The 12553-nt window shown below is 40.3% G+C and overlaps 1 protein-coding gene and 4 non-coding genes across 5 annotated transcripts in view; all 5 read right to left on the bottom strand.

Annotated features, from left to right (window-relative positions):
* Nucleotides 1–12553, bottom strand: part of GNL3 (G protein nucleolar 3) — a 13531-nt gene extending 978 nt beyond the window's left edge. Inside the window, exons 1-14 of the mRNA XM_036738606.1 lie at nt 12489–12553; nt 11433–11491; nt 10813–10950; nt 10544–10654; nt 8006–8089; nt 6963–7098; nt 6239–6345; nt 5270–5390; nt 4218–4305; nt 3637–3811; nt 3103–3245; nt 2876–3012; nt 2618–2799; nt 65–134 (exon numbers count right to left, since the gene is read on the bottom strand). Coding sequence (XP_036594501.1) covers nt 65–134; nt 2618–2799; nt 2876–3012; nt 3103–3245; nt 3637–3811; nt 4218–4305; nt 5270–5390; nt 6239–6345; nt 6963–7098; nt 8006–8089; nt 10544–10654; nt 10813–10950; nt 11433–11491; nt 12489–12501 — 1564 coding nt within the window. The 5' untranslated portion in view covers nt 12502–12553. The remainder of the gene's footprint in view (nt 1–64; nt 135–2617; nt 2800–2875; nt 3013–3102; nt 3246–3636; nt 3812–4217; nt 4306–5269; nt 5391–6238; nt 6346–6962; nt 7099–8005; nt 8090–10543; nt 10655–10812; nt 10951–11432; nt 11492–12488) is intronic.
* On the bottom strand, nt 3884–3960 carry LOC118832443. The gene has a single exon (XR_005009205.1). It is a non-coding gene; the product is annotated as a small nucleolar RNA SNORD69 (small nucleolar RNA).
* LOC118832442 lies at nt 4479–4550 on the bottom strand. Its single transcript, XR_005009204.1, has one exon. It is a non-coding gene; the product is annotated as a small nucleolar RNA SNORD19 (small nucleolar RNA).
* On the bottom strand, nt 6100–6179 carry LOC118832449. The gene has a single exon (XR_005009207.1). It is a non-coding gene; the product is annotated as a small nucleolar RNA SNORD19B (small nucleolar RNA).
* On the bottom strand, nt 6839–6914 carry LOC118832441. Its single transcript, XR_005009203.1, has one exon. It is a non-coding gene; the product is annotated as a small nucleolar RNA SNORD19 (small nucleolar RNA).

The following is a 12553-nucleotide window of genomic DNA, read 5'->3' as shown; positions in this document are numbered from 1 at the left end:
TTGGTGAAAATGTCTACCAAATCCTGGTATTCCAAACAGTAGGACCCATTAGCTCTTGACATACCTGGCTGGAGCTCTTCTTCCAATGGTACTTCTTCAACTTTAAGTCTTTTGGTCCCTAATCTGCTTCTTTCCTGTGAGGAAATATATTAAAGGTTCAGTTGGTACCTCTCAGTGGAGCTCATGATACAGGGAAGGAGAGAAATTAAAAAGATTAATTTATTCAAAAGGTTAAAAAGAATGAGAAGTGGGATGAGAGAAGAGTAATATTTTATATAAAGATAAACTCACATAAGGGGCCAGGGAGAAGTATGATGGAGTTTGTTTGGGTGAGGATTACCAGAGACAGAAGGTACATTGTTACAAGAGCTTTTGCTACAGACCAAGTGGATGAGAGAGAAGTTTGGGGAACAGATCCCAAGCTCTGGACATAACTATGATGGAGGATTTCAATTATCTGGATATCACAGAGCTATTTTTCTACCTCAAGTAGAACACCCAATAATTATTTGATCTATAATAATTTCCACAATTCAAAAGGTTAGGTGGAGGAAACAAGTAGAAACTTCTATTCTCAACCCAATTCTCATGAGCAAGAACCACCTATTTTTTCACGGTGGATGTAAAAGAAGTCTGGAACTCGCAATATAAAAGAAAGGCAGTCACAGCCTATTGTCTCACTTAAAACTTGTGCATTTTCAGAAAGAGCAAAGGTTATTGAATGAAGTATAAGAGAAAAACTTTTAAATAAGGAACAATGGAGAGAGGAGACAGAGCTACTCTGCTCTTAACATGCTTTCTCTAAGAATCTTTAGACTGCAAAAGGTTAAGACAAAAACAAAAGGGAGTTGCTACTGAGAACAAGTATGAAAAAATGGCACTGAGCTCTCCTTGATGCATGCAAGTCACCAGGCCAATAAACTACAACCCAGGGTACCAAAAGACATGGCAAGTGTGACTGCCAAGTCACAATCAAAGAGAATGGAAGAGGCACCACAGGGGTGGTGAAGGAGAAACGTCATTTTAAAATTTTTAAATGGGGGGGCCACATGGGGAAGGGATGAAAAGGAGGAACATGGGGCAGCTAGGAGGCACAGTGAGTAGAGCACCCACCAGCCCTGGAGTCAGGAGGACCTGAGTTCAAATCTGGCCTCAGATACTTGACACACTTACTAGCTGTGTGACCTTGGGCAAATCACTTAACCCCAATTGCCCTGCCTTCCCCCCTCCCAGGAAAAAAAAAAGGGAGGAGGAACAATCTGAAAATCAAAGGCCTTGGATTCCTAGCAAAATTCTAGAATGTATTATTCTAAATGATGGTGAGCTACCATGGCTTGCTTCATGTAACGTTGGCCTAATTTCATTTACTTTGACAGCATTGGGGTAATTAGACTGATGGATCGAGGGAATACTTCTATCATACCCAGATTTTTAACAAGGTATTTTTAATAAGATTTTCCTGCTCTTTTTGTGGACAAGATAGGGAATGTGAGTTAGATGACAGAATATTTAGGTGGATTTGAAAACACAGTGGTCACTCATCATTCCATTATCATCTTGGAAGGTCTCTAGTGAGATGCCCCATGAAACCTCACTTGGTCCTACGCTATTTTAGCACTTCTAAAATTGGGACAGCTAACATGTTAGATAAGAGTTCAGTTCAATAAAAAGATCTACTGACCTGCAAACTCCACGAATTAACAGAGTGGTAAAACTGCCCCCAAAGCAAAGGCCAACTTAGCTGCTTCAAGAGCAACACTGTTCAGTTTAAAAAGGGGATAGCCTAGCTAGAGGCTAGTCCTCCCACCTCTCCAGTGTTACATTCACTTCTATGTGTCATGTCTTAGCAAAGTGTTGACAGTAAGAGACCAAATGGGAAAGACTTTGAGATCAAGGCTTTAGGAACTGGGGAGACTTGGTCTGAAAAAGTGAAGGCTTGCCTAGGGAGCACCTAACAGCCATCTTCAAGCATTTCTTCTACTTTGGCCCAAAAAAAGAGCAAGAAACAGAAGAGCCATCTCCAAAACAGGATAGACTGCCTTGGAAAAAAAAAGTATTGGGAGGGAGGGTCTAGAGGTCTTCAAGCAATGATTTGATGACCTCAATGTGGCACATTATATTGAGGTTAAACTACAAATCATTTGTTTTTGACGTTTTTGTGCCACTGCCCACTTTGGCAATCTGGTGAAGGATAAGGACCCCTTTCAGAACACCTTTGCTGCCTATGCTTATCAAGTTAACGACATGCTCAATTTCAGTTAGATTAGTACAAATGATGGGTTTTTCCCCCATCCCAAGTTCATGGATACCCTGAGATGTACCCAAATACCTAGGCTAAAAAACTCCTAAACTAGACAGTGTCTTCTGATGTTCTATAATCCAGTCTCCTCATTTCGCAAATGGAAGGGACCAAGGGCTCTTATTTGAGTGTCCCAGTGAATAAGTGGCAAAGATAAATCTTTCCATCGCTGCCCACACCTACAGTATCTTTCATGCATTTTCCCTCATTCCATGAGAGATACATAACAAAGCCAGTTAAAGTTTCCTTTGGAATCCTACAATTTCAAAAGTGACACTGGTTGCTTAAAACTTGAAGAATTTCTAAAACCAAGCTTACATCAACATCATTTTCATCATCACTGTCCTCATCCTCTTCTTCATTTAGAAAATCCTCCTCTTCATCTTCATTCTCTTCCTGTCTCAGCGGTTCCTCAGGCACGTCCCCCTCCTCTGTTATGCCATTAGTTAGACCAGTGCATTGGAATAGCATGCTGCTTGAAAACCTGGGACACCTGATGGCTAGGAAAAGAAATCTAATTACTCTTTAATAGATTAGCATGAAATCCAAACAAAACAAGCACGGGTTCTTACTAACCTTTAATGGTACCCACGTTGTTTTTTTCCAGCTCCTCTAGATTAAGACCCTGCTGCATATCTCCTACAATACTCTCAGTAAGATGTGGAGGAAGAGTCAATGATGGAGGCGCCTGACAATAGTAACTCATTTTTGGGCTAGTATATAAAAAAAGAGATAAAAATAATCAATAGCTAATCCAATACAACCCTAAAAGAAGTTTTCAATAGCTGGAATGAAGCCTTTACCCTGTCCAATGAGACCAGAAAAATTTAGCAGCCTCCTCCACTTTGGGTAGGCCGCCTTTCCGCATCATCCCTCTCTTCTGTGCTAGCAGAGTCAAAAATTCTTGAGAATCTCTATAGCTGGGGATGTTGTACCGTAACATTAGCTGAAACAAGAAAGCGAATCATCTTCATCTGGCTCCGCATAAGTTTTCTCCAGATGTTTAAGGTGGCAATGTTATTAAAACCAACCAAGTACAATATTGTTAGCTATGCAGGTATGCAAGACAAAAGGAAATGCAATACCTGGTTACACAGGATGGCCAAGCAGTCCTGTTTTTCATTTCCTTATAAATGAAGAGTCAGAGCCTTTTCAGTGTCAGGGAAAAAAACACCTCAACAACAAAATTACTGAATAAATCCTCATCTAGTCAACAAACCAATTCCTACAATTACCCAATGTCTTCAATCAAGTGATTCCAAGAACATCTATCTCTGGCTCTGACTGCATTATATCACTCATGAGGATACAAGAAAAACTGGGAAAGACGATGTTACCTGCGGTTTATTGCAGTGTTCCACGACTGTAGTTACTGAATCAAGTAGATCTCTTTTTTCAATATTTGTGGGACTTCTCAAAGCAAGAGCAACTGCAGAGTTAGAAGGAGATGCAATAATACTTGGACTATCTAACATCGTGATACTCTTGTCAATGTGGACAATTTGCATGGATCTAAAGAAGAACACCAATGGGTAGAACATTTTAAAACCTTCAAAGAATTAAGAGAGAAAGAAAACCTAAGCAAACATGAAGCTCAGGGTTGGATTGAATAAATTCAACACAGAACATCAGATCCAGTCTGTCATCATATGCTTCATGAATGGATGACATTTGAAACCCATAAGTATTTTCACACAGAAAATGAAGTCTCATTTATAGGGAAAACAAACCATGTCTTCTGGTGTTCCTGTAACCAGATAAACTGCTAAATGAGAACAGGTTCTACCAAAACATAATAGATGAAATCTCCCTTTAACTGATCTCCTTAATCATGTCCAGTTTAAAAGGACATGCCAAAAAAGTTACAACTTTCTTCATGGAATATCCCCAAGATCTCTCACACTTTTCAGACATTTACCTTGTAAGACCCATGGCTGGTCCAGTATGACACACATATGCTTGTTTTAAACTATTGATTATACTGCTTTTGCCCACATTTGGAAAACCTTCAAATGGAAAGAAATATAAATGTCATCATTTACCAAGTAAATAACTAATCAGAAATACACATGGCATAGAAAGTTTATCTGCATTTATGTAAAGAATACTCACACTGACTAAAACATCTTTTGAAGTAAGAAATAAAACTGGATATTCGGATGGCAATCAGGAGAATCATGCCCAGAGTGAGATCAGAGTTGGATCTCATATCTTCACTTTAATAGTAAGATCATTTCTATCTTCATTTCTCACTCAAACAACGGTCAGGAAAGATACTCATTGACCTAAATATTCTAACACTAGTCTTAAACCCCAGAGGAGTAGCAGTACTTTTTGTGTAGCAAAGAACATGAATATAATGGAATATTACTGTGCTCTAACATATGACAAATAAGATGAAAACAGAAGCACAGATTTACATGAGGTGAAGCACAGTGAGGTAAGTAGAACTCGAAAACAAAATACACAATGACTGCCACAATGTCAATGGAAAAAACCACAAAACAATCAAAATGGAACATGCTGCAAAATTACATAGACATGAAAACCCTACCCCAACTCCTTTGTAGAGGTAGGACTATGGTCCAGAGGGGTAGTACACTGAAAAAGGTACTGATTGTTTTTGCTGATTTTTTTCTCTTCCTCTTTTTCCTTAAAATGTATTATTTGCTATATGGGATTTGCTATGGGAGGGGAAGAGTAAAGATATCAATAAAATTGATTTTTAAAAAATAAGGCAGATTAAATCAATTTCAGTTATTAGCTTTTTTTTGAGGTACCAAATGGTTTGTTTTTTAAACTAAACAAGGAACAATTACATGAGACTAGTTAACATCCACACTGTAGATACTACTTTCCAAGCATTGCCCCCCCTTCACTCCAGTCTTTTTTTTTTTAAAGCAAAATACTGCTTTTTTTGTGATGTTAGTTTCCATGGAAAAGTTGCTAGTTATGACTGCATAAACTCACCAATCACACCAACCCGAATGGCCTTGTTTTGAGTCTTGCAAAAATCACTGAGGAGTGTCAAAAGGCTCTTTCCACCCAAGCACGTGCCATGCCTGCTGAGGTCCAGCTTCTTCTTCCCTGGCTTCAGAGTTCAAACAAGTTAGTTACCTTCTCAAGTTGTCAATCTCTCTAGTCTAGAATGGTAAACATTCTAAGCAAGGGAAAAATTACTATAAAGCAGAGAAGAGACATCTAGACATAAAAGTGATGCAGGGAACAGAACACTAGGCCTAGAGCCAGACAGATTTGCACACAAATCCAGCCTCAGACGCTTACTAGCTGTGTGACCCTGGGTAAATCACTTAACCTCTCTCTGCCTTAGCTTCCTCAACTGAGAAACAGGGATAATCACTGTACCAACCTCCCGTGGTTGGGCGGATCAAATGAAATATTTGTAAATTTGCTTTTTTGTATTTTAAGTGCTTTAGCAGCGTCTGTCACACAGAAGGCACTTAATTCTCTGACACACACCACTTCCCCCCGCTCCACAATAACACACTGCAAAATGGAAAAGAATAACCTATCTCAAACAGTTTCATATAGTCATGATTCTTCTTCCTCAGTAAGCCAATCTGACTGGTGCCTTTCCCTGTTTGTGGATGATTGATGACATACAATTCTAGGGTTCCTTTTATAAGTTACCACTGTCTTCTCCACAACCCACCTAATCTCCAAGCCTGTACTCAGACAGTAGACAATAACAACAGTACCATCGTGAATAAGGTTAGAATAGCTGGTTTCAGAAAACTGCCGGGTTTTGACAGAAATCAGAATTTCTCTAATCTTAATCTCTTTGGGTGAAATCAGAGTTGGATCTTGTAATCTTCACAATTCCATCAAGTTTTCAGTGTTCATCACATTTCAACCCAAACAACAATCAGGCAGACAACTGAAGATCTTCCCAATAATACAAAGAGGTAGTACCCTTACCAGTCTTAGCTTTTCCTTTTCAAATGCTGAGGCTCTAAAAACAACTGTAGGGAATTCTTTCTTCAAACAATGGACCCATTTATTCAAGTTTTCCTTTGGCACCAGATCTGGAAGCAGTAAGAAAATTTACATGCTAAAATGTGGGGATTGTCAAGTAAGACATTTACCCTTTATCTAGATTCTGACCTTGGCACCATCCTTAAATAAAGACTCTAGTCCCAAGAATAATTGAAGACCTGTGTCCCAAGTGAGTTTGGGTTCCAAGTATCAGATTTCCTGACATTTAGTAATTTTTCTAAGAAATATTTTGGCTGAAGTTTGTCCAACAATTTTCAACATAAAGAAGATGTCGAGAATTCACATACCATCAACAACCATTTACTGAGCTCTATTCAAATGCCATCTGCTAACTGGTAAGGATAAAATAGGAGGTCATCCCCAATCTGGACAACCTACCTAGTCAATGAGGAAAAAAAATTAATAAATCAGCTTAACATATACTTAGAGTACAAAGTTCTGTAGGCATCAGCATGCCAAAAACTAAACATCACCATGATGTTGGGTAGTATCATCTTTGGCAACTAAAAAGAATGAACATTTGCCTAGGCTGAGGTCAGAGTTGGATCTTACAGTCTTCAATGGTATTTCAGACTGATAGATGTTTTCCTCATACCTCACATCTAGAATTTAAAGGTCATTTTTAATGAGCAAATTTGTGGCTCACCTGTTTTATTCAAGACAAGCAACAGTTTTTTGTTCCCTCCTGTCTGCGTAATGACTTGTTCCACCTGGGGACATCTACATCCTAACGGATCTCTGGCATCCAAAACTTCCAGTAGAATATCTGAGGCCTCAATCACCTATGGGAAGAAAGGTTAGAAATACACAAATGCCTGGAGGGCAATATGTCCAAGTCTCATTTTCAACAGAACCACCCTCCCCCCTTCCCCTTCCTTCAGTTGATCCAGTTTGACTAATGTTCTGATTAAAACAATGCCAGAGCCAAATATTATAGACATAGACTAAATTTAGAATATGGCCAGACCTTTCTATTCATGTTAATATGGCCTAAAATCATATCACCTTTTTTGACTGCCATGTCAGATTCCTTATGCATACCAAGTTTATGATCTACTTCGACTCAATAAGTGGGTTCTGAACAAGATATTAGATACAATATGCTTAGGAATAGAGAGCTGCTCTTCTAACCCTTTCTCTCTAAATTACAACACATTTTCAGTTTTCTCAATTTTCCATCCCTTACTGACTTGACTCTCCATTTAAGATGACTCTATTTGGGTGGGACGAGAATACATTCATACTATAAATATTTGGATATCCCATTATGGATACGAAAACTTTTCACTTCTTTTCCACATCATAGAAGTCAGTACAAACCTTTTAAATGTCAGTCAAGAAAGCAGTTATTCAATCAGGAAAACCTACAAATAGGAAGCTCTCAGGTATTAAAGAGTTTTTCTCCTGATCTTGGTGGAAAGTAAGGAACAAAGAAATTACAGGTCTACCTATGTGGTGGATAAATTAGAAAGGAAAAACTAAATTTACTTCCTTTACTTAACCTTTATAAAGGTCAAGAGGAAGAAATATCAGCCCCATTTTATGAATTGGGGAAACAAGCACAAGAAACAAATGTGCCTCTCTAGTCTTTTAAGCATAGCCAAGTCAAAAGCCCCTTCCAGTTACATGTATGATCCTATGAACGTTTAAAAGTCACTTCTAATCTAATGATTAGGAGGGGAAAAATACCTTTTGAAGTTCTCTACAAAATGATTTTTTTGAACCTTGCTTGACTGTCCTGCAAGATAGCTTTGCCTTTCTTCCCACAAATTCCTAAACGACAAGGAGAGAAAAACAAGACAAAAATCAGAACTTTGAAATAAAATGAAAAGGTTGATCATTTTCACTCTTGCATGTTAATACTCTTCCAATAACATATGGTGACCCTGTAAGAAGTTAACCTCTAACCCCGTAATTTCAATCGACATAGGATCTCATAAGTGGGCATTCTCTCCTTCAGTCCAAAAGGCCACCTCTCCATGTCATCTCATCTTGTGTGATTCTTTCCCATCCTACCACGTTCTCCTACAGACTCTCTGCTGAGGCCTTCTAGGTTAGTTTATATTACATAACTACCGGCGTACCACTGTTCAGTCCTTGCTCTTGCTAACCAGCCCATATCCTTCCCTAATCACGTATTTCTTGATGGTTTCTCATGTCACTTCTGGTATATGACATGACAAAAAATAGGTTGCAGCCTTCTCACCTTCAATATATCTCCACTGTCCTCTAGGCTACAGCTTATTAATGAGCATTTATGAAACATTTATTACATGCCCAACACTGAGATACAACCATACAACATTACAAGGAGTATATTGATGTAATCTAAAAGATGGGTTTTTGTTGTAGGGACCAACTTAGGACTGTTGCATAATTTGCTAAATGTCATATGGCTCACTTCTAGTTTTTAATTCTGGGCCTACCTTATAATCCACCCATAATTTCCTAAATAATAAAAACTCACATTTATCTAGAGCCTCATATTTGGCAAAGCGCTCTTCATACATTGTCACATTTGATCCTAACAACCCTGAGGTAGGTGCTATTATAACCTCCATTTTACAGATTGAGAAACTAAGGCTCAGAAAAATTACTTCCTTAGTCAGTTATAAATTGACCAAAGTGGGACTTTAACCCAGGTTTCCCTAAATATATGTCCGGCATTTATTTCATTTACGAAGCCTGTAGCTAACATGTCATAGTCCAGAAAGTAGGTATTTTCCATGAGGACTGTTAGGCTAACTTCTTTGGATCAACTGTGGAGCTCACCAAGGAGACCCTATATTGTTCTGATGCTTGATCACAGTATCGGGGAAAAAAAACATTCATCATCTGGAGGACCTTACTATCTAAAGCAGGGGCTCTTGACCTGGGGGGTACACAGACAACCTCCAAGGAGCCCATGAATACGATGAGGAAAAAATTACATCTTTACTTCAATATAATCAGTTTCCTTTGTAAGCCTATATATTTTATTTTATGCATTTAAAAGCACTATTCTGATAAAGGGTCCTTACATGGCATGTCAAAACGGTCTAACCCAGGAAAGAACAAGAATCCCTTATGCACAGGAAATCCCTCTTCCATTTGGACTCTGTACAAGACCACCCTTCACGACAATGGTAGCCACCTTTGGTGAAAATAGATACATCTATATTTGTGCTCAGCATCAATGATCACACTAAACGAGTCATCGGTATCTTTCAAGGCAATGTATGAAAGTCTCCTTACAAGACAGACTCGACAGCTGTGTTCTGCTCTACCGAGCCAACTGCTCCTGACACTAAAGTTGGGAAACTACTCAACTAGGTGCCTAGAAACACCCATGTTGTTGTAGGAAAGGAAAGAGAAGGGTATAAACATCTATATGACATCTACTCTGTGCCAGGCAATGTGCTAAACACTCGTACGGACATCACATCTACAGCTGAAAAACTGAGGTTAAGCGATTTGCTTAGGGTCACACACCTAGGGAATTTCTGAGACCAGATCTGAACTCAGGTCTTTCTGACCCCAGGTCCAATGCTCCATCCACTTCGCCAACTAGCTGTGTCTAGAAATTGTTTGTGAAAGCCTGCAACCAAGCAATATCCTCACTGCAAGCATAAAGAAAGCATTCTTATAAAGATGAGAAAGCATTTCTATCAGTAGTTCATAGAATCTATATAGCTGGAGGAGACCTCAGAGGTCATCTGGTTTAACCCTTTCATTTTATGGATACAAAAGCCAGAGCCTAGGAAAGTTAAGTGAATTGATGAGTTCCACAGCTAATGGAAGAAACAGAATTTGAACCAGATCCTCTGTGTGTCCAGAGTCAATTTTCTTTTTAGTAGATGATCAAGCTTTCTTATCATTTCATTATATGATGCCAACTATCAAGTGCAAGTGCTAAATCACCATTTTTTTTCATTTACATACACTTTTTATTATTTGGATGGAAAGGGCTTAAGGGGGTTGCAAGCTCAAAAATAAAACAGTTACAAATTACATACTGTGCACGGTCATCTTTGTGATTTCAATTTAAAAAGCAGGTATTAGACACCTGTTAAATGCAAAGCACCATGCCATGCTTAGTAAGGAGACAGACAGACATAAGAAAGTCTATCTGAAGGGGAGATACCACCTAGTATATGTGGTACACCCACAACCTAGTAGGTGAATGAGTGCTGCTGGCCTGGATGGGAGCACCCAACTTTCTCCCCTCAAAAGTAAAACCAATCCTACCCTTTCTGCTGGTTCTGTCTTTGATGAAGCAACATCGTTTTCATCCCGTTTTCGTTTCTGTCCTTGCTCCTTACGTTTGTTAAGTTTCTGCTTCTCCTTTAGTTCTTCAAGCTGTTCTCTCAGGCAAAAAAAAAAAAAGTTTAGGATCATCAACCACATTTTTATTACCTCTTTCTAAAAAGAACATCTACTCCAGTCTTCATGAGAATGCTTATACGAAGCCTCTCAAAAGCGAGCAAAGCGCTGCCTCTTTCTGACCTCAGTCTTACCTGCTGCTTTCTTTGCTCAGCTTCCCGAAGAAGGGCCTCTTTGAAGGGGGCACTGTTGGGCACACCAGGATCTTTCTTTGGCTTTTTTCGACCACGTTTCTTGGCTTCCTTCCTCACTTTTCGGTAATGCTCTCGTACCTATTTTAAGAAAGCCATTTAGTTTGGTTTAAAAATTCCCAAGGTTATAACTAGTCAACAAAAATAATTTTAAAAACATATTACTGAGCTCCAAGTCATTCCAAACATAACTGAATTTTGAAGGTATTAACTGAACTCTTATTAAGGCAACAAGTACAGTCCAAAGTGGCTGCAGATGGTAGAAGCTCCATTAACATCTGGCTTTCACATATCAAACCTGGTCATCACCGCCACACCTAATGTACACATTGGACCCACAAAGTTCTCACACCAGAGATGAGATTTCCTGCCCCCCCCCCCGAAAAATATTTGCCAATAGAAATTTATGCCTCTAGGTTTTTTTTTTAATCCAGTACCTAGTCCATACTGCCTGCCAAAAGCAATTTTTTGGATGATTACAAGCCCATTAGTTGCTCGAAGTTGTTGTAGAGGATATAAGTTCAGCCTAAATACATATCCAAAAGCTTACGCAGAAGACCCACCTTTTTCTGGATTTTAAACCGCTTGTGACATGTCATGCGCTTACTTGCTTTTTTTAATTCTAGGAACAAAAAAAAAATTCATAAGGTCAGAACTAGGGCTCCTAAGGAACAAAGAATCAGCAATTATAATTAAATGACATAAAACACACGTCCTTCCTGACCACCATATAAGGCTCTGATCAAATCACTAGGAAAAGGCCTAAAGCATGAATCTGTGATTTTTAAGAAATCTATTTTCTATTAGGGGGACCCTAAACCCAGACAGACTAGATTAATTTCCATTTCCCACTCCTATGTCTTTGCTCATGCTGCCCTTTTCATGTATATTACGATCATCTCCGATCTCCCCCTCCCAACCCTTCAAGGCCCTTCCACCCTGATTAAGCCATCCTCCATCCTAAATAAAAACGAGTCGTGTATTTGACTCCACAGCACTTAGCCCTCTACTCATTCTAATTTTCATTCTATTTGCCGATTCCCCCTACTGGTAACTCGGGGGCTTACAAATTTATTTCTGCACAGAGGCAGCACGCACTTATTAGCGGTGTGACCACGTTGCACCTCCCTTTATCTCGGATGTTTCCTCCCTAGCGCCGCCGCCTTCGCAGGACTGCGAGGAAGACGGACTGCGAATTTAAAGACTGTCATTCCCCCAGCCCACGGCCCCTGCTTCATACAGGTTACTAAGGAATCCTTCGCTCCCAGGGCTGCAACGGCTGCCCAGACGTCCCCCCCCCCCCACCCCCGGGCTTCCGAGCGGGGCCGCAGACGTTGTCGCGCGTCGGGCCCACCTCCTCGTTGTCCGCTCCTTGTCCAAGGCCACATACCGGGGAGAAGGCGCCGGGATTCGAGCCCAGGGTTAGCCGGCCTCCCGCTCCAGGGCTTTCCCCAGCGTCCCCAACCTCCGAGGCCTAAGGCCGCTTCCCGCACCCCGCATCTCCCACCCCAGGCTCCAGAGGAACAAGTAACGCCGCAGGCTAAGGGGCCAGGCTGGAGACCGAGGAGGCGGACGTTCGAGGCCCAGAAACCCCGGGCACCCCGAGAGCAAACACTCACTAGGCCGCTTCATGGTGGCGGAGGAGAAAGCAGCTCCCACGTCCGGCCGACTCAGACGCCACGTG

This window comes from Trichosurus vulpecula, chromosome 9 (assembly GCF_011100635.1).
Source record: "Trichosurus vulpecula isolate mTriVul1 chromosome 9, mTriVul1.pri, whole genome shotgun sequence".
Lineage (NCBI taxonomy): Eukaryota > Metazoa > Chordata > Mammalia > Diprotodontia > Phalangeridae > Trichosurus > Trichosurus vulpecula.
This window is presented reverse-complemented; position numbering and strand designations above follow the sequence as displayed.